This window comes from Nyctibius grandis, chromosome 2 (genome assembly GCF_013368605.1).
Source record: "Nyctibius grandis isolate bNycGra1 chromosome 2, bNycGra1.pri, whole genome shotgun sequence".
NCBI classification, from domain to species: Eukaryota; Metazoa; Chordata; class Aves; order Nyctibiiformes; family Nyctibiidae; genus Nyctibius; species Nyctibius grandis.
The window spans coordinates 6,950,340-6,975,883 of record NC_090659.1 but is presented as its reverse complement, the minus strand read 5'-3'; the positions used below and the strand labels follow the sequence as shown (position 1 = coordinate 6,975,883).

The 25,544-nt window shown below is 38.3% G+C and overlaps 1 protein-coding gene across 1 annotated transcript in view; it reads left to right on the top strand.

The window, feature by feature from the left end:
• The window catches only part of CADM2 (cell adhesion molecule 2), a 130,149-nt gene extending 105,014 nt beyond the window's left edge, over nt 1-25,135 (top strand). Inside the window, exons 7-8 of the mRNA XM_068425160.1 lie at nt 22,943-23,068; nt 24,649-25,135. Coding sequence (XP_068281261.1) covers nt 22,943-23,068; nt 24,649-24,767 — 245 coding nt within the window. The 3' untranslated portion in view covers nt 24,768-25,135. The remainder of the gene's footprint in view (nt 1-22,942; nt 23,069-24,648) is intronic.
• The last annotated feature ends 409 nt before the right edge of the window (nt 25,136-25,544 follow it).

Genomic DNA, 25,544 nt, shown 5'->3' with positions numbered 1-25,544 from the left:
AATTTAGACTCTTTATTGCCAAGTCCCACAGTTTCAATGAAATTATAAAATCATAAAAACCAAGTTACGAGTTTTCCTCCTTCCCGATAATGCAAATACAAATTACAGATGAAAAAGGCATTTGCTATCTAATTTACTTTATCAGAAAAAAAAGATACCATAACACAGAGAATGCTCATCAAATGTGACTATCACTGCTATAAGGGAAAAAAATAATGTTTCTCCATGGCCACTACTGTGTGAGTTCAGTGGTAAAATGACTATCAAATTAATTGGCAATAACACTACTACAAATCTATAAGTCTCAAATACCATGTATGCATAAAGAAATATTGTATGGGTGGCTCAAGGTTGTAATAGCAGTAATAGTTTCACAATTAACCAAAGTAGCAGGGGTAACCTAAAGACCATATGTTATAATAACGGTAGGAATAGGGAAAATAAAGCATATAGAGGGGTAATACAAATTCAGATTTTATAACCACAGATAAAAATAGTAAAAATTGCAAGATTATTAAATCACAACTGTAATAACCCTCTACCTCATTCCAATGTAGTTAAACTAAATCTTCTAGCAGTATAATTTACTGTTAAAACCCTACTGATGTACAGACCATGTAAATATGCTGCTAGCCATATCAGAATTCATTTACCGCAGCAAACAAAGGTAAAACGTTTGGTACAATTCTCACAAAATCAGAGTAAGTTACTGATCATTACACAAATCTAAATTTGAGTGTAGTACCAATGAGGGTGTATTTATATGAGCATGCAGCACATTGTCAATAATTTATACATATGCACTGTCTTTCCTGCCAAAAATCCCCAGGTTTCTGTATTCAGAAGTTACAAAATCCATGAATGAAGCCGTAAAAATGGGGATCTTATATAGTGGCTTAAAGAAAATAATTAATATGGTGGGCTTTTGTGGTGGTTTTTTTTTTTTTTCCCTTTGGGAAAAAGAGCTATGTAGTTAGAGACTTTTCATTGGCCTTTTTTGTTCTGGTGATATGCATAAAATTCAGGCTGATTTTCGTGTCAGGAGCACGCCTGGGAAGATCAGACAGTGAAGGTGATGCTGTTCAGACCTGAGGTGCATCAACAGAGCTCTTATAGCTTATTGTCTTGAAAGAGTAAGCACTGGAAACTGGCACCCAGCTGAAGCTGTGCTCTGGTTCTTTCCTCAGAGACAAGGAGAGGCATGCTGCTCTCTAGGTCCCCAGCTGTACCCCCACTGCAGGCCAGCAATGAAGCTGCTGCAGTTCTTGTCACTTACTAGTGTACCTTTTTCAATTTCCACTTTTACTGAAATGCTGGTTGTGAAAGTCTGGCTGCTAAGAGGATACATAGCCTGGTCAGTCCACCCTACTCCCTCTGATACATAGGCAGGAGAAAGCACAGTTAATTCACATCCAGTCATAAATCAGAAACAGTGACTTTTAGCCCTGAAAAATTAAAAGCATCTGGATTTTACTATCCTTTGTCAATACTCACCCGTTTATGAGTGAGAGAAGAATAACTGGAAACAACTAGAGAAGCGTCAAGTAGAAGTTAATGATTTGTGTAGACATTTTCATCCAAATGAGCTGTTTTTCCATAGCCTGAGCAGGCTCCTTGCTGCTACACATCAGTGAAGGCTGTTGAATAACAGTACCTTACAGTGTCAAGCCCTATGAGTCTAACCTAGTAACTCCATGTATGAGATATTGTGCATGTTACATTGAATATGTGAGGAAATATTCAGGGTTGGATTGTTTGAGGGAGTTAGGGTGGGTGAGTGAGGACAGTATAGAGTTGATTCCTGGCCCATCCATTACGTATGCCCTAATTAGATCTTCTTTTGCTAAAGAAAAAAAAAAATGATACCGCAGATTAATACAGTGCTACAACTGCAGTAATACATAAGATGATTGAAGTAAGTTAAAGAATATATAGTGAACATATAACAGCGCTTCTATTCCACTAGACAATACAGAGAAGACTCTGCCCCTGTGGGTATATTCAGGCAATTGAACTGAGCATACACTCTCAAGGCATACTTTTGTTTGCAATAGGGATGTTAAAGTTTCATTTCAGCAGAGTCTCTTGCCTGCTTCAGGCAAAAATTGGAATCCTGGCTTGGTCCCAGCAACTTGAAAAGAATCTGATGCCTATACAAATATACATAATGGCAGTCTTAATCATTAGGAATTATGTTATTTTTCTCTTTCTCCAGTAGTGTTTCATAATGAATCAAAATGAGCTAGATGGTTTGCTGGTAGTTTGAATACTAATTAAATGGAGACCTTCAGCGGTTTGTGGCCACTTCTAATGCTTCTAATTTCTGTTTGTTTATATTTCTGTTTATCAGTGAGTCTTGTGATGTAGAAAACCCCAGCATAACAGAGGAATCTTAATTTCTCGCTCTTTTTTTTCCTTTTTTTTAACAAGTCAAGCTTCCAAATCTACAATAAACTCTTCCTGCTCAGACATCAGTGCAGCTCAGACTACACCAGCAGGGTTTTCATCTCCCTGAAGTAGGGATTCAGAATATTAAGCAGTTCAGAAGTAGGATTTACAAGGATTTTGCTTGCCTAGTTGCCCCATCATTTTCTCAATTCTTTTCTTCAGTTTTGCTTCAATGGTCAGAAAATGAGATTCTTTTAAAGCAAAAGGAATTTAGCAACAGCAGAGCAACCAACTAATTGGGGAAAGAAAAGGGAAAAAAGGGCAAAGTTTGCCCATCTGTTTTTTGCTAATCATACCACAGTGATTAGAGCATTGGCTAGTATTCTAGCTTGAAAGCTGGTTTTGCTAGTTGAAGTTTCCTGCTGACTTAACAGCGGCTGAGTTTCACCATTGCAGCTATTCCCATCCTTACTCTTCTCAAAAGGGGATGTCATTTCATGTGTCTGCACCCCCTTTTTGATAACGTTAAATACTTCGGAACACACGCAAAATATGAAGCAGAACCCATGAGCTCGGTTGTGCCATTGCTGCTTTAACTGATGAAACTGATGAAAAGGGCAAAGTTCGGAGCTGGTTCCCTACTGGGAGGAGGCAGCTCTCGAAGTGTGGGGAAGGGATCCAGCAGTTCTGTGCACCAGTGGGCTGCATGTTGCACACCAAGGAAACAGGAGCATCTCCTAAAGCTCAGTCTCTCCTTTAGTGGTGTTCATGTAGAAAATCAAAGATGCACAGGGATGTACAAGCATATATTTTATTTCTCTGTTGGTATGCTTCTGTATTTCAATGCTTTAAGGATAGAAATGGGCAACAGTGCAATCCAAGGAAAGATGTATCTTATTTCCTATCACTATTTAAAGAATCCCTGATAGTTTCTTTTAAACGGTGTGTAAAAAGACAGCATTTGGAGGAAGCAAGCACAAGACCAGTTCATAACACTAATTCTAATTTCCCTGAATGATAGAGAGAAATACATATGTAACATAAAACTGGTACTGCTACTCCTGCTACTTATAGTAACAGCAATAACTAAGAGAAGGGCATACTCGTTTTAATTCATTATTCTTTCAAGGAACCTCTGAAAATCTGCCTTTCCTTTTCCCATCCTTACCACATAGAGAGAACAAATGTATCCAGTACTTTTTCTTGGTCCTGGTTGGTTTCATCCACAGGCACAGTAACTCCTTCTGCTGAATTTTAGAGCATTCTGTCACACAGGAAGTACCACAAATCAGAGAGCGTGGCTGCATCTCTATGACTCAACATTGTTTATGAACAAAATTTAATTAAATGGGAAAAATGGAAGGAAAGAGGTTTGTGTTCATAGGGCAGATTCTTTTCTCCCTTTCACAGTCTTTCCAGTCTCTTCTGTGTCTTTAAAAGTATCTTAAAATATTTTGCTTCTGTTCTTGTATCAAAGATGTTAATAAGCACATAATGCTGTAAAGAAAAGCATGGCTTTGCTTTTTGCAAAATTTCCACGACCAGCATAACATCTCTTTCATTGTAATTGATTTTCAAGTTTGTTTAAAATGTTTCACAAGGCGTAACCTATTGAAATGAGTCATCTGGTTTTCAGGGTGTTCTGGGAATAAAAGGTTCCTGTACAATTTAGGTGTAAAAACACTATTAAAATGTTAGCACTAGAATAACTCTTCCTAAACATGTTGAAAATGAAGTTTGATTTTTTTATTTGAAAGAACAGTTCAACTCACCATCAATTACACTCAGAGCTCATTACATGTGTGCTGTTATAATTATCAGTCCTTTTATGACTTAGGTCTTTCTTGTAGCTCTTTGGAAGAATATTTTGGTTTTGATGCACAGCTGCTTGTTTCACACAGGTTCTACCTCAAAAAGGAAGATCTGATATCAAAATGCTGTTGTCAGCTCTGAAAAGCAATCACAGACACCATTTTTTTACATTTCCTCAAAAGGCACATGAGACATTTCAAAGTGTTGGAGTGTTTCACAACATTCATTTTGTTTTCTTTAAGCAACCCCTTGATGTTGATCTTTCGATGTGCCATGGATCCCATACACATTGTTGCTTCTTTAAAGGACTGAACTCTGAAGTTCTGACACTGTGTGGTATTTTACTCCTCAAGTAATCCTATCCATATCACTGTTGTCATAGGAGGAGGTGGAATAATTTGAAGTCAGATTCTGAGAACTGAGAGTTAAGAGTTTCTCTAGCACTTCCCTCAGTATTCGTTTCTGTATGTGAGTCTATGGACTAAGCGGGTTTAGTTTTTTAATGTTTTCCTTCACATGTCAGCATTTTAAACAAGGATTTCTGCAATACCTGATTATAAAGCTTGTTTGGTCTCTAAAAAACCACCAGTCCATAAAAAAGCACTATGCCAAAATATGTGATTTGAAATTATAAATATTATCCTTCCTGAAATTCTATGGCTTGGGCTCGGCTGCTGGGGGTGTACCAGCACAAGGGGTTGTTCTTTCCCACCAGGCTGCACATACTTCCTTGAATTACACTTCGGCCACAACAACCCCATGCAGCGCTACAGGCTGGGGGAAGAGTGGTTAGAGAGCGGCCCGGCGGAAAGAGACCTGGGGGTGCTGATCGACAGCCGGCTAAACATGAGCCAGCAGTGTGCCCAGGTGGCCAAGAAGGCCAATGGCATCCTGGCCTCTATTAGGAATAGTGTAGCCAGCCGGTCTAGGGAAGTGATCGTCCCTCTGTACTCGGCACTGGTGAGGCCGCACCTTGAGTACTGTGTCCAGTTCTGGGCCCCGCACTTCAAGAGAGATGTTGAGGTGTTGGAGCGAGTCCAGAGGAGGGCGACCAAGCTGGTGAAGGGTCTGGAGTGTCTGACCTCCGAGGAACGGCTGAGGGAGCTGAGGTTGTTTAGCCTGGAGAAGAGGAGGCTCAGAGGTGACCTTATTGCAGTCTACAACTACCTGAAGGGAGGTTGTAGTGAAGTGGGAGTCGACCTCTTCTTCCAGACAACTAGCAATAGGACAAGAGGACACAGCCTCAAGCTTCGCCAGGGGAGGTTCAGGTTGGACATTAGGAAGAATTTCTTCTCGGAAGGGGTCATTAGCCATTGGAATGGTCTGCCCAGGGAGGTGGTGGAGTCACCATCTCTGGATGTGTTTAAGAAAAGCCTGGACATGGCACTTAGTGCCATGGTCTAGTTGACAGGGTGGTGTCAGGGCAATGGTTGGACTCGATGATCCCAGAGGTCTCATCCAACTTGGTTGATTCTGTGAGTTTGGTCTCTGCTCTGAGATAGTGTGACAAACTTCCATTAAAGATTATAGATCTGGTTCAAGAAGTCTTCCTGATGATACTGTGTTTAAATACGTGCCAGGCCACGACATAAATATGCGCATGAGATAAATACATGTTCAGTGCTTTTCAGAATGGTTTCTGTATTCTTTGTGTTAAGTATTCTTATGTATTTTGTATTCTTATGTATTTGACAATACTGCACACAAAAAAAGGTTCCAGAAGTGGTCTGTATTGGCTGAGAAACGTCTCTGTCAGCCAACAACCCCTAACAGTAGTTTTAAGTTGTTTAAAATATTTAAAAGCTTGAAATGTACATTGAGTCAAATGAGAGAAAGACTGCATCAATAAGATACTGAAGTAAAGCAAGCATTAAGCATACACAATGTTAAACTATTCATGGTGAAGCCTTTGATGAGAGGCTCAGTCATGATAGTATGTGTTTAAAGGTTTGGCTGGTGTAGTTCTTCATGGACCTAATGGAAAACCAAAGCATTTGTTTTGTTTGGGCAAGTTTTGTTTCTAGCATATTTCAGGAAAAGGCAAGTCAACTGCTTCTCCCTGCATCTGTTCATTGAAATGGCAAACATCTCTTCTGGCAAAAAAAGCCTTGCAGTAATTTGGCTGACTATCACCAGACAGGTAAATAAATCTTGAAAAGCAGATGTTTTGAAGAACAAATTTAAGCAACACTAAACAATGTGATATATGTTTAACTGTGCTTCTTAACTTCTACAGATTTTCTTTTAATAACTAGAAAATAAATCCTGTAAAAAAAGCAACGCTGGAATGCTGGAACATTTTGATCATGCCCAAGGCCAAATCATACCGTTGTTAGTCAGCATACACTTGCTCATGTGTGAAAAGGAGAAGAGACAAGAGATGTGTCACTGCATCCATCTTCTGAGTTATTTGCCCAGGAGGAATTTGCCTTTCTAGGGATACCTAGTCAACAGAGAACAAGGCCGAAGAAGAGGCAATCTGATAGTGCATGATGTTAGGCAGTCAGCTATAGAAGAGGAGTTCAGTGCTGAATTAGGCATTTCAAGCTGTTCTTTGGGTACAATAACTCATATGTTCACTTTACCTATGCTCCAAGCCCGTTCCATTCAAAAGTGGTGTTTTCTTAAATTAAGGTCACAAAACCTTACCTCTCGGATAACATGACTGTCGGCTTCTGGTGACTTTACTTAATTTCTCTCTCATAGTGTGAAGGTGGTTATGGCCATGGCATGTAATTTTGTTGTGGTGATGTCCTTATGATTTTCAGGGGGTTTCACCCTCTTTCATGCATGCCAGATTTGTATTTATTTTAATATTCCCTGTTAATCTCCACACCCCTAGTGAGACATAACGATTCTGCTCCTCTTCATATTGCATCTTGAATAAAATTGTCTGTGGCTAGTACAATTTGATTTAAATTCAGTGTTTTCAAGTGTGTATTTAACATTCAGGTAAAGCAAATCAATTGGGCCCTCAGGCAACTTAGGGCTACAGACACCTACTTTGTGAATTTAAAACAACTTTGTGGGCCAGGTAGGTACACAGATGATCAGCTCAGCCAAAACAGTGCTGCCTTTAGGCATGCATAGTACAGCATGTTAGTTATCCAAGGATGTGTTCATCAGGGCCACATTTGTCTCACTGTCCTTTACACGGCTTAAGCCGTGCTTTTGTGAACACACTTCAAGACTTTGTTGCTCAAATTTGACCTAGGATTCATTAAAGATATTTAAATGCTCATTTGGATCTCATCCTGAGTACACGGTAACACTGAGTAGAAAAAAATGCAAGAGGTCTCATGGAACCTACTTTTGGGACAAGAAAAACTTCTTAATTTCCAAAGCAATAGCAGGAAGTAACAACAAGGCAATAACAGGATTCATGCAGATGCTTGTGGCACTGGGGAAGTCGTTTTAAATGACAGTTGTGCGGAAGCTGTGTGGGCATCTTTCATGAAAACGTAACATAGAAGAAGGGTGGTGCTAGAGCTGTGGAAGGCAGGACACCCAGAAAACTATATGGAAGCACACTCCTAAATATAGTTGGGGTACTATATCATTAGCAGATTTGCTGAGAAATTTTCCTCTCCTTGAAGTCAAATTAACAAAGAGGGAGGGATTGGGGAGAGCAGGAGGAAAAGAGAGGTGGCTGATGCACTCCAGAATGTTTTCCCACAGAATTTGGGCATGGAGTGAAATTTCAGATCAGAATTTTTGCAGCAGGATTTTATCTCCCCAGGTTTGTGCAGAAGATTTGGGCCATACATTTAGTTGCCAGATTGTTAGATGAGGGCTTCCATGTGGTAGTTCCTTCAGAGCCCCTGCCGTGTTTGGGGCATGCAGTGTACTTTGAAAGGTGCATGCTCACTGTTATTACATGGAGATATGCTGCAGTATATTTTTATCTACAAAATGTTTTGTGCATTTAATATCAAGTCTGACAGGCAGAGAAGCAATTTCTGTGGTTGCTGGTTCTTACCCCCTGCTATTACAAACACCACCATCCAGAGTTTTACTTGCATGACAATTTCTCTAGTGAGTAAAGAGATACAAGAGATTTCAAATGAGTTGACCTTGCTATAAATAAACCTAGCTATACCTGAGAAAAAACAGAATAGTTTTATCAAGCTGGCCGTAAAACTGAAATCCTCAGACTGAAAATAACTGCAATTGCCACAGAATGCTGAAATGTCAGCTCATTTCTTTGCAAATCTAACCTCTTAGTAATTGTAAACATAATTTGATGGAAAGTCCATTGGAACAATTTGCTGATCTTTGACATTCTTATTATGTATAATGTTTTGTAAAACGTTATCTGAAATAATCTAGTATGGAATTTTTTTTTCAGAATGGCTGCTGTGACCTTGTTTTTGAGATAAGGAAAAAAAACTTATTTCAAGAAAAAATAAATTATTAGAGGAAGACAAGGCCCTTTATATCATATAAACTTTTCCTCTGCCAACATACCGCTGCTTTCTGCAGTATAATTTCTAAGGTTTAATGTGAACTTCTGCTCCCTGATTCAAGTGTGTCCATCACTAGAAGGTAGGAGAAAAGTAATTGGAGAGCATGTTCAATTTTTGACAGTATGGATATAGAGGTGATGGCAACAATGTAAGACAACACAGAAAGAACAGTACATCTTAAAGCAATAGTGGGATCTTAGCATCCATTTGCAGGATGCTGTTTTATTGTTAACTCTGTTCGGTTTAAGATGCAGAAATCTGGAATACCTCTTTATGTATTTTTTTCATGTATTCTTCATTTTGGTAGCTTATGACCCATTTCCTAGACTTGTAGAATAATATAAGTTGTAAGGACCTCTGGAGATCATGTGGTCCAAGCCCAGCTGAAAGCAGGGCCACCGTACATCAGGTTGCTCAGGGCCTCATTCAGGTGAATTTTATATAGGTCCAAGGATGGACAACCCACAGCATCTATGGGTAACCTGTTCCAGCGTTTGACCATCCTTGGAGTGAAAAAGAATTTCTTAATATCTGGTTTGAATTTCCAATGTTCCAGCTTGTGTCCATTGCCTGTCATCTCTGTGCAGCTCTAGTAACAGTCTGGTTCGACCATCTCTTCTTCTTCCCATGTAGTAGCTGAAGATAGCAATAATGTTTCCTCCCTTAGCTCTCTCTTCTTAAGACTGAAAAAAAGTAATTATCTCAACATCTCCTCATCCATTATGCACTCCAGCCCCCAACCACCTTGGTGACCCTTACTGTCTATGCATGTGGGCAGCCACTAACCAGCTGACCTCTGCAGGGTATGAATTTGATGCTTTGTTTTATTTTTGTGTGTCATTCACCAGGATTGTCATGCTTAACATATATGAAATATATTATATTATGGCTTATATTTGCAGAGCCATGGTAACTTTTGGAACAATACCAGTTTATAGTATCATGAAGATTTAACCGCTTATACCCTGTGGCAGCAATGAAAGGCACAAATGTGTCTTGAAATATCTAACATGTTCATGTGCTTGAACAGTTACTGCAGTTATTAAGAGAAATCACTGTACCTGTACACACATTATTTTAAAACAGTAACATTTAAGGGCTCTTTTGTTGTGGTTTTTGTGATTGCTTTTGTCGCTCAGTTGTCATCGAAAATGATAGGATTATCTTGTAATACCATTCACTGAAACTTTGACAGCTAGATGCAGGTTTGCTTGCTTCATGTAATTTTAAAGTTCCAAACTATTGTTGCATTTGATTAACATACAGATAAAGGAACTAACCTTTAAATGCTCCCCTGAGATTTTAGGAAGTTAGTGTAACTAAATATAAAGAAGTTTTAATTATAATTTTCCAAGTTTGATTGTAATGCATAAATTATTAGCACTTATGAGAAAGTAGACATTACTGGGAAGAAAAAGAAAACTGAAGCCAGGAGACTGCAGCTGTTCATTTTTAAAACATTATTTCTCTGCTACTTCTTGTATCAGCTGACCTACATCTTCAATGATTCTATTATTAAAATGGAACAACTTTTCCTGTTAAATTCAAGGTTATTTATGAAGCCAAGGGTTCATGTTGACCTGTTTAACAATGTTTAACAACATCCCTAATATGTCTCTCTTTGTTTCCATAACGTAAAAGCAGAATCATCCTATTTCTGGCTTGTTCCCATATTTATCTTTATTTTTATCTTCATCAGTTACCTGATGTGAATTACTTTTAGTAATCTAGCTGTGTAAGGCTACCTTGTTCAGTCTCATCTCTCGGAAATAAAGGCATCCAGCTATTAATTTCTTCATTATACAAACACAATAATAGATGCTCAGTTTCCTTTTATCCAAAGATCAAAAAACATATCCAACAAAAGCTTAGTAAAAATTTAACCCACAAAAGTCCATTTCAAATGTTTTTAAGTACTATTATGTAGAATATTGTTTGTCAGGACAGGTGAAGTACCTGCCTACTGCTCCTACTACCACGGTATTTCAAAATCATTCATTGTTCTATAAGTCATTCTATGGGTCAAGATCATTCATTGTTCAATGGTCTCAATTTATTTTAGGAGAACTGAGGCACAGATAAAGAAAACACTTTGCTGAAGTGCACATCCAGGTATTTGTTGCATGGCAAAGATTTAAACCTGATTTTCCATGCTTATCCCTGGAAAAACTAACTTTCCTCTCAAGGGGTGTCACCAGCATGGTGTCCTGGAGGGACACCTCACCAACCTCTAGGCCTTACGTGTTGCTGTGAGCAGACTAGGCACTAGTCACTAGGCAGAGCACGTGTACATTTTTATAATTTTGCTGGACTGCAAGGTGTGAAAAAAGCCTTTCCACCTTAAGTACTGAAATAGATTCTGCAGGAACAGGCCACATGCTGCCTCCTTGGCCCAGGTGACAAGAGCAGCGCTTTGATGAGAGGCTGCTACCAGCGAGAGGGACTCTCTGATTATGCACTGCCCAGCGCCACGGGCTTGCTGCTGCTTCTGGCACCAGATCCAGACATGCTGGTGTCAGAGAGAAGCTGTCGCAGTGGGCTCTGAATTCATGAATCTCACCTCTGCAGGAGGAGGAGCAGCTTGCTAAAGCTTTCCAGAGAGCAAGGAAGGCTAAAAACACTGCTTCTCACAGCTAGAGAAATCCTAGCTCCTTCTTTAGTTTATCTGTGTCTCCCTTGGTAGCCACTGTCTTGTAAACTGAAGCTGGAATCTAAGACTCCAGTTCCAACTCAACAAAAGCACTTAATTTTATTTTGAGTCCCACTTGTTGCATACTTACTTGTTTTACTTAATTAAGGGCTGTAACACCAGAAAGCTTGAAATATCCACATTTGGCTTCACATGCTCAACCTTTCAGAAAGAATCTCTGTTTTTCAGCTAAATGTAGTATCTACTAGCTTCATGTTGAGAATGGTATTGTTATAGATGTTAATGAGATAGTCATAACTAAAATTTTGCTGGCTAACAACAGCTTCTGCATCGAACAGAACGTCATAATGATCAGAATCACATTTTTGGAGTGCATCTTTGTTTTTAATCAGTTTAAGCACACAGACTACTTCAGAGAGAAACATCGTGTCCCTTACATGGCTATAATGTAAAGGGAACAGACTTATTAGGAAGGAAGGGAAGAAGGAAAGAGATAAAGAAAAGTTGTTCAGCAGTGGCATTTGCAAGAGTCGTGTTGATTCCAGCTTTGTTTGGAAAATGTTATTTTGCTTTCACTTTTGCGTTCATGCTTTGCTGAAGAGAGGAGTAAGTTTTTAGAGACCTTTTAAGAGGAAATGTCATTTAATGAACCACTTCGGTTAAGTAAGAGTGGATGCCAAGTGATGCAGGCTAATGAGGCAATTTAGGGTGAAGGGATTATATGGAAATTCTCATGCAGTTAAAACAGAATAAGAACTGAATAGGGAAAGGAAGGAAAAGTTGCTTGTTGGAGTGATCAAATAGGAGATGAGCAGAATATTTCTAGAGCAAAAAATGTCATGAGATGTTTCCTAGGCTCATGAATACTTCCAAGAACTTTTTCCAGACCAATGGCTAGAAGGAAAACAATTTTAACCACTGCAGTACAAAGATGTTCTCCTTCTAAGAGCTGTAGAGCAAAAAAGGCTTTCTGCTGGGCTTTACAACAAGAATTTAAAGGGCCAAAGCTCTCCTTGCTGGGCAGCACCTTGATTTACACAGAGTATCCTAGTACACTTTCTGGGCAGAATTGAACATTCGTTCAACAAGAAGTACAAATGTGATACAGTAGACCAGAAATATCCATAGTTTGGCTAGGGGAGGAGATTTGTCTTTTTTAAAAAAAAGCTCTGGTATTTTCAATTTTGAATAAATTTTTGTTGTTTTGTGAGTTTTAAACCTCAAGGAGCTGTAAATCATAAGAACAGCCCTTCTAACCACAATTAGTTGCTCTGTGAATATCCCACACACATTTTTACACAGCCTTTCTTTCTTACCATAAGGTTTTTAAAAGACCTTCAGTAATGTAGTAATTTTTGACTTTCCATGTATTGCAACCACCACTGCAAGGAGAGGTGTAAAGTAAATGGAGAAACGGCAGCATCGTTTTCTATTTGTCCCTTGAAATTTCTATTGGGTTTTTTTTGGGTAGCTGGTTGGGATTTTTCTTTAATGAAAGGCCTTGAATCTCTGAATTTCTATTCAGAGAGAGGCCTGCATTTTTTTCAGCAGATAGAGTATAATTTGAAACCATTGACGTATTTTGCAGGACTTTTCTGATTTTTAAAGTTCTCCTCAAGAACTGTTCCAGCACACCAGTTCCGCTTATTTCCCCAGCGTTAGACTTTTTACAGCTTTCCAACATCAGGAACAGGCTCAGGCTACTATTAAATTGGGTTTACCATCTTCAAATAGTGCAAGCACAATCAACATTTAGTAAAATAAACATGGCCCCATTATTTCTTAATGCCTTGCTTAACAACTTTAAGATTAGACCACATCTCCCACACTCCCAGTAGGCAGCACTTAAACAGTGAGTAATATTCCTGTCTGCGTAGTCAAGTAATCCCAAATGTAAGTAATTTACAGGATGGCATTAGGGACTGTTACAAGCGACATATTGTAATATGTCACTGAAAATCAGCCTGCCTCTGCATGTTTGATCAACAGCCAGATGGAGGCTTTTATCACATTTATTTAATCTGAAATATACATAGTAATTACAGTGGACCTCTGATTTTTTCAGTCCTCATTGCTGTCTCAAGAGAAGGTAGGAAATGAATCTGTCAGTTACAAACTGGTGTGGATGTGACCCCCTTGGTAGAATCCGGATGTGTTGCAGCTAGTGGTGGTGGTGACAGTAGAGATCATGAGTGCTGCTGGAAGCGAATGCATGCTGTCGAGTTAAAAAAAACATGCCCATAAAGCAAAAACTATGTAGCTTTATTTTTTTATGGATACAAAAAGCCTTTAGGAAAGCAAAGATCATCCTTATTCTTAGCAAATCCATCACCAATCAATGGCATTAAGAGCAAACAGTCTCTTACTAATAGCTGGGTGATATTTAACTTTAAGGCATCTGAAAACAACAGTGTCTTAATGTTCCCAGAGGAGAATTTGGTTAAGATATTGAATTCCATCAAGCATGTCATTATTAAATGGGGAAAATATTGTTGTTTCCATTAGTACAGAGTTGGCATAAAGAATTGATAGCATTCAATTAAACCACAGGCAAAAATTCAAACAAATTGAAGGTAGTTTTATTGCTTGGACAGAAACTTCACTAATGGATATTGCCATTGTCCGAAAGAATTTACATAAGATTTTATGCTCTGATTAAAACAGCTATAAAAGATGCCTCACATATTAACAGGAGTGCTCATCTTACTATCAATAATTTACTCCTTTTTTTCTGTTACTTTGTGTGTTACAACAGACTCTCTCTGCTAATGTCTCTCACATTTGTGTTTCTGAGGTGATCTGGGTCAGTCAACAGCCTCCTTTGGATCAGTTACCCTAACCGCAAGTATGCCTGGCTAGTCTAGATATTGACAGATAAAATATGCTATTAACTGCCAAAGAAGAAATTCTGTTACAATTACTCATACTGAGTAATCCCATGACATATTAAATTGCTATTCAGCATGAATAAGGTGTCAGATTCTGGCTGTAAGTGGCTGGTTTACTGGGGTGTTTTGATGTCATTATAAGCTTATAATTATTCTAATCTGATTTGGTAAGAAAAAATGAGTATGACAAGCATAAAGAATTCATTTGAACAATAGGTTTTCTTCCACCACAGACTAAGTTTTAATTAGAGCTGTTCTTCAATTAGATTAAAGCTGCCCTTCTTGGTTTTAAAACTCTCATGAACATATTCAGTACAATGTACCCTGTGCAACTGTGGATATGTTCATGCCTCTCCGATCCATATACAACCATACATGTTCTCAGCCAACTTTATGTCTGTGGGTCTGCTTTACTGATGAGAAAGCCTTCTCCTCCCTAGCTTCTGCCATTGGGAACAGCATTGTCTCTATCTCTACACTCCACTGAACGTCTCCATTTGTTTCATACCATTTCTCAGCTGAAAGCATGTCTTTCTTGCACTGCTTACTTGAGGTAGTATTTATTATTTGAGCTCTGCAGTGGTACTGATTAGATTTGAGAAACAATCTGAGAGGGAGTTTGTGGAACAGGTAGCATAAAAACAAAGTGGCAAAAAAGTCACAGTGGAGACATTTCTACTACTTTCTAGTAGGCTTAAGCTAAGGCTATTCCTTAAGGTTAGCAGAATAACTTTCTTAAATGCTTTGAGCAATTACTCTCTTAGCAGTCTCACCGTAGTTCATGATGTGTAATTGTGGTGATAATGTGTTGCTTTCTCATGGTATGTGAAAGATAAGACTACCAGAGACCATCTGAGTGCCTGACCCCAACCCCAGTGATGGCAGGCAGCAATAGATGCCTACGCTTAGAAAACTCTGTGGAGCACACGCTCCACATTCCCTTCCTACACAATCATGCTCATAGTCTCTCTAGCAGATCGAAGCCTGTAGGAAGTGACCTAAAGCCACAACTATAAGGTACTACAAGGAAGCGAGCAGAAGAGTGTACTGGTATCTGCAGTCTCTGTGTTAGTTAGAGAATGGTTTATTGTTTGTATGGATAATTAACTTCTGATGACAGGAAAAGGAGTTGTGTGCACACACACACCTACTCCAGCTGGTGCCTGTCCTTTTTTTTGATGAAGAAGACCAAGAAGAGCAAGGATCCTCCTATATTTATTGATGGAAAGTCATCAGAGGAAAGATGACACTTATGAAATGTGTTTTTTCTCACAAAGTAGGAAGTCATGCATCTTGATTTTCTAGATAGGGATGGGTTCTTCTTTTTTTTTTAAGTATCTAATAGGCTGAGGTTTCCAAACTTCAATCTGCTTTCTTTTGTTTTCTACAATGAGCATTCTGGAACTTCACAAGATGACGAGAGTTAAAATGCTGGAAGCAGAGTTAAGGCATAACCTGCATGTTGCTGCAGCCCACAGACGACTCATTCAGGGACAGAAACTTAAGAGGGAAATTCTAGTCATCTGTGCCAGTTGTCTCTTTCCCTACAGCCTCCTGTTTCAGTAGCCAGAAGTTATAGCTGGACAGGACGCAAGTATTTCTTCAAGCCGTGAATTGACTTAATTATCCCCTACAGAAGATAGGATGAAGGCAAAAATTTACAGATTTTAGTTCTTTTTTCCTAAGGCAAAGTCTGAAGCAGTTAATGAGTTTATTGATGGACAAAAATATAATGTTGTCAATAAGAAAAATCTTTTATGTGCTCTAATTAGAAGAACTGTTCCCTTCAGGAAGCTGGATCTTTTAAAGCAGCATTAAGGGAAAAAAAAAAAAAAAGAAAAGAAAAGAAAAAAAAACCTTTAAAAAACTGTGTCAATGACACAAGGCACAAAATCTGGAACGAGGCTCTAAGGACCCTGAAAAATACGTTAAACTTTCCATCTTAACATTGTAGATATACAGCTCTCTTATTAGCATTGCAAAAAATACATTTACAAAATAAATAGGTATGGGTAATGTTTTTATTTATCTTTGACAAGGGCCACCTACTTACAAATACACATCAGAAGACATCTGGGTTTTTCTCTCCACTGAAAGAAATCTTAGATTCACGGGAACAACATGAACTCCTCAAAGGACCTGTAGGTTCAGCTGCTGAAACATTAGTGTGGGACTTTTATCCTTCTGGGATGTGGGCTCTTCTTAATAGGAATGTATATATAGTTCAGTACTGTGAAAAAAAACACTTAAAGGCAAAATGTGCCAAATGTGCTATTGCGGTAACACAGGAAGAAAAGGCTATCAATTCCTTTGAAGGTTTAGAAGTAAACTTTTTTCTGCCTGTCTTCTCTATAGTTGGTGGTGTTCTACTATTAAAATAGCAGTTTATATATGCTGTATGTTAGTACACTGTTTTGTTCTTCTTTGCTTCAGGCACAGAAGGAAAAAGAAGCTTGTCACATATTTTAAGTTCAGAACTGGTTAATAACAAAACACATTTTCAACAAATTTCACAACCAGCCCCTTTGGGCAGCTACTTTTTGCAATTTAAATGAATGTGCAAAAAATTTCTTTTCCCCCTTAACAATACTTTCACAAGTTTCACGTACATGTGTTTTAGTGGTTAACAGTATATTACAAAATGAGATTAAAAGTACCTGTTTCAGCACTCCAGGCCAGGTGAGGGAAATTGAACTCTGGGGTGCCTGAATTAAAGTGCTAAAATGGGTAAATTCTACTTACTTATCACAGACACCACTACTGCCGCTGCTTTTCCTAAAGCAAATGCCTTGTCAGCTGTCACTCCAGTCCTACCTCCTATCCATAATGTCAGTAAATTCCTATTTTGGTCTTTTTTCCTACTGGTATTAGACAAATCATTGAGTTTTGGGGTTTTTATTAGTTTTGGGCGCTTTTTTTTCCCCAAAGCTTACATTTGTGGGACAGTTAAAAATTATACGGACTTTATGGTTCAATCTGACAAATTATATTAGACTAAATACATTTTAAACCCCAAGTTTGTTCCATAAGCTGCAGAAAGAAATCTTCTCCGGTTTCCAATGAGGTTGTGCCTCATGGTTGACTGCCTTTTTAACCGAATTACACAAATACTGCAATGTGAGCTGACTTGTTATGAGACAAGAAGGAAGAGAAGCAGAAAGAAGGTATGGGGGAAAGAGGAAAAAAGGTGAGGTGGGAAGGGCTCAAATGTTATAAATACCACCCAACCATGTGAAAAGCTTCAAACAGGATCTGTGCTGTGTTGGACACCAAAGTACTCGCAATGGAGGGAAACCTCTAATGAAAAATTGATTCTTGGGCACAGATTTTGACTGAAGCTTTTGTCTCCGTTAGGGTTTTTCTAAAGGCATCCTTCCTGTAGGTTCTCTGATATCTAACAAGGTCTGAGCTCCTGCAGCAATCTGTCCTCTCAGGGTAGTTATAGGAATACAATAATCTTGAGGTCTTTACTGTCTCTTAAAACTCATTGTAATGGATCCATGGTTCTTAAGTAATTTGGACAGACTGAAAGAGCATGATCACACAAGCTCTCTCTCCTTAGGACATTAAGCTGAAATGGAGAGAAATTTCGATCGGTAATATTTCTAATTTAACTTACATTCACTGATGGACTTCACAAAACCCAAAACTACTTGCTTCCCATCATTTTTGCAGTTTGCTCTCCTCTGGCTAAGGCACTTAAAAGTAGTGCAGGTTTAGATGTCTCATGATTTGTGCTTCCTTGCTAGATTTATTCCAGAAGCATTCACTGGCTCCCACCACTCATTTTCACCCTGCCCTCATCTGCAACAGTATGACAGCCCTTCGAATATGACAGAGCAATTTCTTTAATTTTTGTGCTTTTTGGGTTTCCCCACCCTAAAATGCACATTGCTTTACTGATCTGATTTTTGAGCCAAGCCCTTCAACAGTTGCAAGTATAAACTATTGGCAAGTTGTACCGAGGGTGATAACAAGTCTCTGAATATGGGGAAAGAAGCAGGAGTCACTTGAAGAGATTTTTCTGCTACATAAATTGTAACATAGAGCCATGTCCCAGGATCCCTTGCTGGAGCAGTTCTACTTTGCTTCAACAATTGATTATTCATGAAATCAGTAAAAGTGACTGTAGGCTGGTGGTTTCAGTACTCGTATGAGAAATGGGACATCCTTGTTCTTTTCCCAGCCTTAAGGAACAGTAATTTATGAATAATACATCTGCTTAATACGCCTTCACTTTGTGAATGCTGTTTAAGCTCCACGGCAAAGTTGGACTTTTATTTCCAATTTTTATTTTAGTAGAAATGGTTGAAACAAATTATTATTTTGGATGCCTCAAACCTGGGTACATCTCATGCTCTGAGTGATTTTTAAAATTTCAGCACCTGAGCCAAAAATAAACGTTAACAAAGTTCTGCAATAAAGGGGGCTACTTGAGTGTATATTCCCCAAAATATGCCATTTCAGCACTCACAAATGTGCATGTTCTCCCTTTGCTCAGCAAAGGGTTATCTGACCCTTTCCTGCAGTCTGCTCAGTCAAGTCAACTATGCATAAATAAGAAGGAAACTTACACAGGAAGAAAATGAAATTAGATGAATAATTAACATATACTTTATGCAAAAGCATGAAAAACTGTTTGAAAATTTCTCTGCTTAACTAACGTGTGAATTCATGTAAAAATATTCTACACTGAAACTTTGTCAGCAGGTCATAAAAATCATAGAATCATAGAATGGTTTGGGTTGGAAGGGACCTTAAAGATCGTCTAGTCCAACACCCCTGCCACGGGCAGAGACACCTTTCCACTAGATCAGGTTGCTCAAAGCCCCATCCAACCTGGCCTTGAACACTGCCAGGGAGGGGGCAGCCACAACTTATCTGGGCAACCTGTTCCAGTCATGAAAAGCACATGTCTCCTTATTTAATAGGTCTAAAATTTATATGATGTGTTTCATTTTTTAATGAATGATACATTTATTTCCTCTTAGTCATTTTAAGTGTGTTATTTCTGTAGGTTTGTGAACAAACAGGCAAATCCCAGGAATTGAAAAGGGGTGCAAATTCACAGCATCAGCAATCAGTATTGTGAAGAGGCTTCCTAAATTTAGGACAAAAACAAGCAAAAGAGAATTATGAGCTTTTGTGTCATTATCTTGCTATAAGATTTCCTTAGTCTCATCAAACGATAAAATAAACAGAAAAAGAATTGACCTTTGAAGAAGATCTAGTCTGATTACAAAATTATAATTTCACTGTTTCAGACCATGACTACTGTAGCTGCCTGTGTACATGCAGTAAAAAACAGTCTATATTTAAAACAGGAACAGAGTAATCCATTTTTTTTTTAATGGAAACAGATGGATTATAAGTATATATTGCACAGTTGCATACTCAAGATTTCATTTGCTGGAGTTATGTGTGTGGCTGGGTAGGATTTACCTGGTAAAGCCCATGAAGCTTATAATGGGAATCTAAAAATAATCGGAATACTGTTCTATTTTTTTGAAAGCAAACTGTGGAGTGGTCAGCACACAAATACAAACTTAGCACTTTCAGGAACTTTAATAGGAGTTGCTAATACAAATGCCCAGGACGCTTGGATAATTATACATGTTCACTGTATAAATAATCTAAAATAGAAAATGACATAGTTTCCAAACCCCTGTATTTCTATCAGGTACTGTTCAGGCACATTTTGACATAGCAATTATTTATATGATAGATAGCCCCAGATCTATAATTCACTCATGAGGCTTAGGTCATTTCATGGAAGGCAAAAGTATGGTGCATTACTTTGTATGCATAATGTAGAGCATATTTATATTTAATGCTAACATTATTTTTCTATGAGGATAATATTTCTATGAGGTGCACTTCCTGTTCAGAATATTGTTTATGTTGTACAGATTTTCATTTTGAGATGAAAAAATGTTTGTTGCTCAAGAAAATGTTGACCACTTTTAAGGATCTTTATTTCCTTCCCTTCCATCTCTTCCTTCCTCTTCTTCCTTTCCTTTTTTCTTTTTTAACAAATAAGTTGTTCACTGGTAATGTAATGATAATTGGTCATATACAAGTTTTTTTGTGGATAAACTTGTCTAGCAGCACTTACCAATACAATCTGGCTTTGATACCAAGGTTAAGAGATTATAGCAGAAAAACAATAGTACCCATGCATTCCAATGAACACCGAAATTAATTTTAAAATTAAAAATTTCAACCTATAGCAGCAGTAGAATCTCATTAATCCACACTGACAGGTGGGAACCTTATACTTATGCTGGCTTTAGGTCACTTCATGTAGTCACATCAGGTATGTCAGAGGAGGAGTGAGTAGCTATATATAGGAAATCACCTGAGGATAAAAACATAGAGGCGTATTCATCTCAGTATATTGTGAAGATTTTTATCTATAATGTTTATTAAAGCTCACAGAGGAGATGATACGTTGTGAATCTGGATATTGAGCTAAGGCTGTACACTGCAATCAGCTTTTCAAAGATAAAGTGCTATGCTAACCCTTCTCTGGATTATACTCTGCATCAGAAAGGATATTATCCCTTAAAATATCTCCTTTCATTCTTTAATTTTACTGCTAGCATACTAGCAGGAGTTAGCTTTTAGTGGGAAAGCATGTTCATGCTGCTCCTGGCCCGGCGCTGGGGAAGAGCATCTCCTGCAGGTCACACACAGCCCTTAGGAACTTTGCTGTTCCTTAGTGCCCAAATGGGTGCTGCCTTTTTGCTGCTGGGAGAAGGTTTACAGCAACGTTGCTACAGGCACCACAGAAGGAGGAATTTGCTAGATGGCTCAAGCAGGCTGACAATCCTGCAGCAAGCTGTCACCTTCCATTTTCTCAAGTGAGCAGTCACCTCCTCCTTACTCCCCTCGGAAAACAGAGCCTCTGCAAGGCGTGGGAAAGGATGGCTGCATGCTCCAAGCTCTTGCTTTGGGGAAGCGAGGCTTCAACCATCTTGCTTTTTCCTGCAAGGCTGTTGGCACACAGAACTCTGTGTCCTTTTTAATCACCAAAATAGTGCCAATGTCCCCTTGGACTGATGGTGCGTACTCGGCGCAGTGCCACCAACAGTAGCACCGTGCCAGGAGGTTCATGGAGACAGGGAAGGGGGCAGGTACAGCTGACTTCATAAGATGTTTCTAGCTTTTTTTGAGGCCAATACCTACTATTTGCCATCATGTCCCCAGAAGTGCTGTGGCCAGCTTTGCCAAAGTCCTCTTAGCAGACAGAAGAGAAATATGCGGGAGCTCAGAAACCCAGCAATAAGTGACAAAGCCATGCCTGATGGGTTCAGTGACTGTTAAGAGCAGAACTGTATCTGTAACAGTGGCCATACCACTCTGTGCCACAGCAAACCTGAAAGTGTGGTTTCAGTATGCCTGACCATTTACGAAAGGAGGGGAAAACACAATTCTTTTATTTCATCTAAGTAACGTTATAGTTATTTATTTACACTTGTGTGTAAGTACATATATCTGTACATCTTACTATTACACAATGATCCTGGTCAGCAGAATGTGATTATGGTATCATGGAATCACACCTCCTTGGCATTATCAGAGGCCCTTCTATCATCTTTACAGACTTGCCCTCTTTTCTGTGTAAATATTTTTCTTGCCTTTCTGTTTTGCAAAGCAAAGAAGTTGTTTGCAAGCTATTTGTAGAATATAAACAGCTCCTACAAGGGAAATGCCCTTCAAGCAGTGCGAGTAAACTGATTGCAATATACGGTACATGTTACTAGCATCTTGAGAGAATTACTATTACTTTGTACCAGAGGCATTTTCATTAAAATAGGAATCTTACCATGATCCTTAGACTGAATTTTTACCTTCTTTTGCGTATTTCAGGTGGGTCAACAGTCACAGGTTGCTGTGACTGTTCATTGTTCAAAAGCTCCAAAGAATTATTCACCTCTAAGTAGTGCCGTTTCCTGTGATTTGCAACTTTTGTGAAGCACCAGGCAACAGAACAGGCAAATGACCATCACAGAAAGCTTGAATATGGCAGTATTCCTAGTGCTCCACACAGAGTTAGTAAAATGAGCCTGCTAATACATTGTTATATCTATTACAGCTTGCTCATGTTGGACGTTAATCGAGTATTCATAGTAAATTCACAAACTGATGCTTGAGACTGAATTATGTATGATCTTTCAGGTTGCCTGATACCTTTATCTGACCAAATTCATGCAGACTCAGCCATGTGCAGAGGATCTTGGCACGGCTGCACTTTATCTGCCTTTTTATTTCTGGTGCAATAGGATAGGAATGAGAGGAAGAGAATATATAAGGGATCCCCACTGAGAATCAGTTCTATAAATTATGTATTATGCAGACACTATTCTGCTGATGCTATCTGATCCCCAATTCTCAGTTCCTTGTTTTTCCTTCTATAAATAGCTATGGCCAGGTTTTCAGTTATAAAATGACGAGGACAAAACCAGAAACCTTGCCCATTTAATAACCTCTGCCAAAGAAGAATAAGGTAATATTTTTCATAACTGTGATGTCCTCAGGGCTTTAACAATCTGGGAATACAAGCAACACTATGTTGTTGATAAGATACTGGTAGTAAAAGTGGGAATAACCATGCTGAATATTAAAGAGGGAAATGCCCTATTTTCAGGATGATTGGTATAAAACTTGGTGTTGTGAATTCTCCTGTCAATTTTTGTCTGTGTAGGACCACTTTTGCTTTTTGTTTCTCCCTCTAGATCCAAATGCTTTCACTGGACACACTGGACCTGACCACGCTCTTATAGGAGGAATAGTGGCTGTAGTTGTATTTGTAACGTTATGTTCTATAATTCTCCTTGGTCGATACCTGGCAAGACATAAAGGTAAGACAGATTTAGTGGAAGCTCAGTCACTTTTGGAAGGAAGGCATGATTTCACCTGGGAGTGCTCTTCCCTTTCGCCTTCCCCCATCTGCTAAACAATTCGGACAAGAAAACTCAGTTGACAGTCCAGTGAGTGAAGTCCCTGAATTTTACCCAGTTTTCCAGTGGACTGGCTAAGGCAAAGGACATCTGGTTACATGCCCAAGGTCATATCATGAGTCAGTGATTTAGAGAGACTGAGAGATAAGATTGCCCCTTTGGTTTAGCCCTTAGCTCTAGACACTTGTTACATGAACTCATAGTTTTCACTAGGATATCAACTCAGTAGAATATATATATATACATTGAGGGGACAAGATTTTTCATTTTGATAAATTGTGCTAATATTTTAGTTATGTATTGAAAAGATATTATTAGAAGCCAGTGGCGAGTTTTCAGATCAGTGACTCTTTTACCAATGATCCCACTGGAATATGGGTTTCATTCCTGGGCCAAGCTTTACTTTATTCAGAGATTTCACCTTAAGAATTCTACTCCTTTCATTTTCAATCCCCCACCCCTCCCCTGCCATTAGAAATAACAGGAATGGAGTGACACTGACTTCTGACAAGCTTCTCTATGATCCTATTTTGTCCCAGTTAATTCCAAAATCATTTCTGGAGATTTAACCTCTGAATGGCTTGTAGACCAGCTGTTAAAACTCGGTTGATTGCCTGTCCCCATCAAACAAAAAAAAAGGTGAAGAGAGGATTAGTGTTGGTATTAACTCATTAAATCCTATTTTAGATGGGGTAATCATATGGCTAGCATCCATAAGCTGATAAAACCATCTTTTTAATTTGATTAGACTGTGCAGGGGAAAACCAAGATTTTTTTAATGAGCCAGTGAAGGTGTCTCTTTTGGTTTACTTCCCTGAATGAACGCATATACATCTTATGCCAACATAAATAATGCTTTTCACAAAGGGAAAGTTGACTATTGTACACAATTTGTTTTATTCATATCCTGAGCATAAAAATATCTGTGATAGTATAATATGAGTGAGTTCAGTTAATAAAACAACCTCAATTTTGTAATTCTTGGAAATTACTTCGATACAATTCTGTAAAATTAACGTATAGATATGATAATGAAAAAATAGAAATATAAAAATAATCAGTTGCCATTTTTTAAGAAAAGAAGCATTTGTGAATATCTAAGTCTTCAAAGTTGGTTTGGTTTTTATGGGTAGCTGTTCCTTGAAATAACCAAGATTTTATCACTTTCTCTGTAATTGCAAAATATATTGGGTATTACTGCAGTTAGATAAAGTGGATTTTTATTAAAATATTTCCTTCATTTATTGTGGACAGAGTTGAATTTGTGTATGTGCATTATCAGTTTTAATACTATAAATATTTCTTAGGCAAATGAGAAAGTTGCGCATGCCTGTATGATGTATACTAAAATTTTGTAAAAATATTTGTCCATTCATGAAGCAATTGGAGCATTGTTAGAAATGCGCTTCCTATAATGCAGCATAAAGCTAAAAAACCCTGATCTTTCTTTTTTTTTTTTTCTGTTGTACTGATTCCTATAGGAACGTATTTAACAAATGAAGCAAAAGGAGCTGAAGATGCACCTGACGCCGACACAGCCATTATCAATGCAGAAGGCAGCCAAGTCAATGCAGAAGAGAAAAAAGAGTATTTCATTTAGATGCAGAGCTAGAATCTTGGAGTTTTACTTATCAGGCTGACTGCTGGAGAAAACTGGCTATCATTTCTCAGAATTCATTTCTGCCATCTTCTGCTATCTTTGTTAACTCACATACCTGCTATAAGTAGCCAGTTTATGCCAACAATCAGCTGTTGACATCACCATTCTATAATTACAGTATCATGCATAAAGCAGGACATTTCTTATTGCCTAAAATTCATATCCACTGCTCTCTTAACATACAGTGCTTGAATATACAGCCTTAACAATGTTAATCATCATCTTAATCCGAGTTCTCTACATTTTTAAATGTTATGCAGCTTTCTTCTTTTTCAGTTTTCTTTTATCATGTCCCTACTAGTATGTCATAGAACAATATTCATAACAAATACTATTAGGTAAGGACTTAATTTACTTACATAAAATGTTAAGTCTAAGATTAGAGGTTTACAAAGAATGTTTTATACATGTCTATCTATAATTCAAAAAGCAACTTGTTTTTGAAGCATATGCCCTAGGAAACACAAACTGAAATCTTTTTAGTATAGTTTGTTGTATGCTTGGATTTGATGGAAAAAAACTATCATCGGTCCATTGAATGTTTTGTTTTGTTTTGCTTTGTTTTGTTATGTTTTAAATGGTACCTTGACAACAGTGCCATGTTTCAGTGGTAAAAACGTGCTGAATAGCTATACAGATTCTGCAAAGTTAGATAATAGTGCTTCATTTGAAACAAATTTGTGCTGCCCTTTTACCGCTTTTTGGGATCGCAAAGAT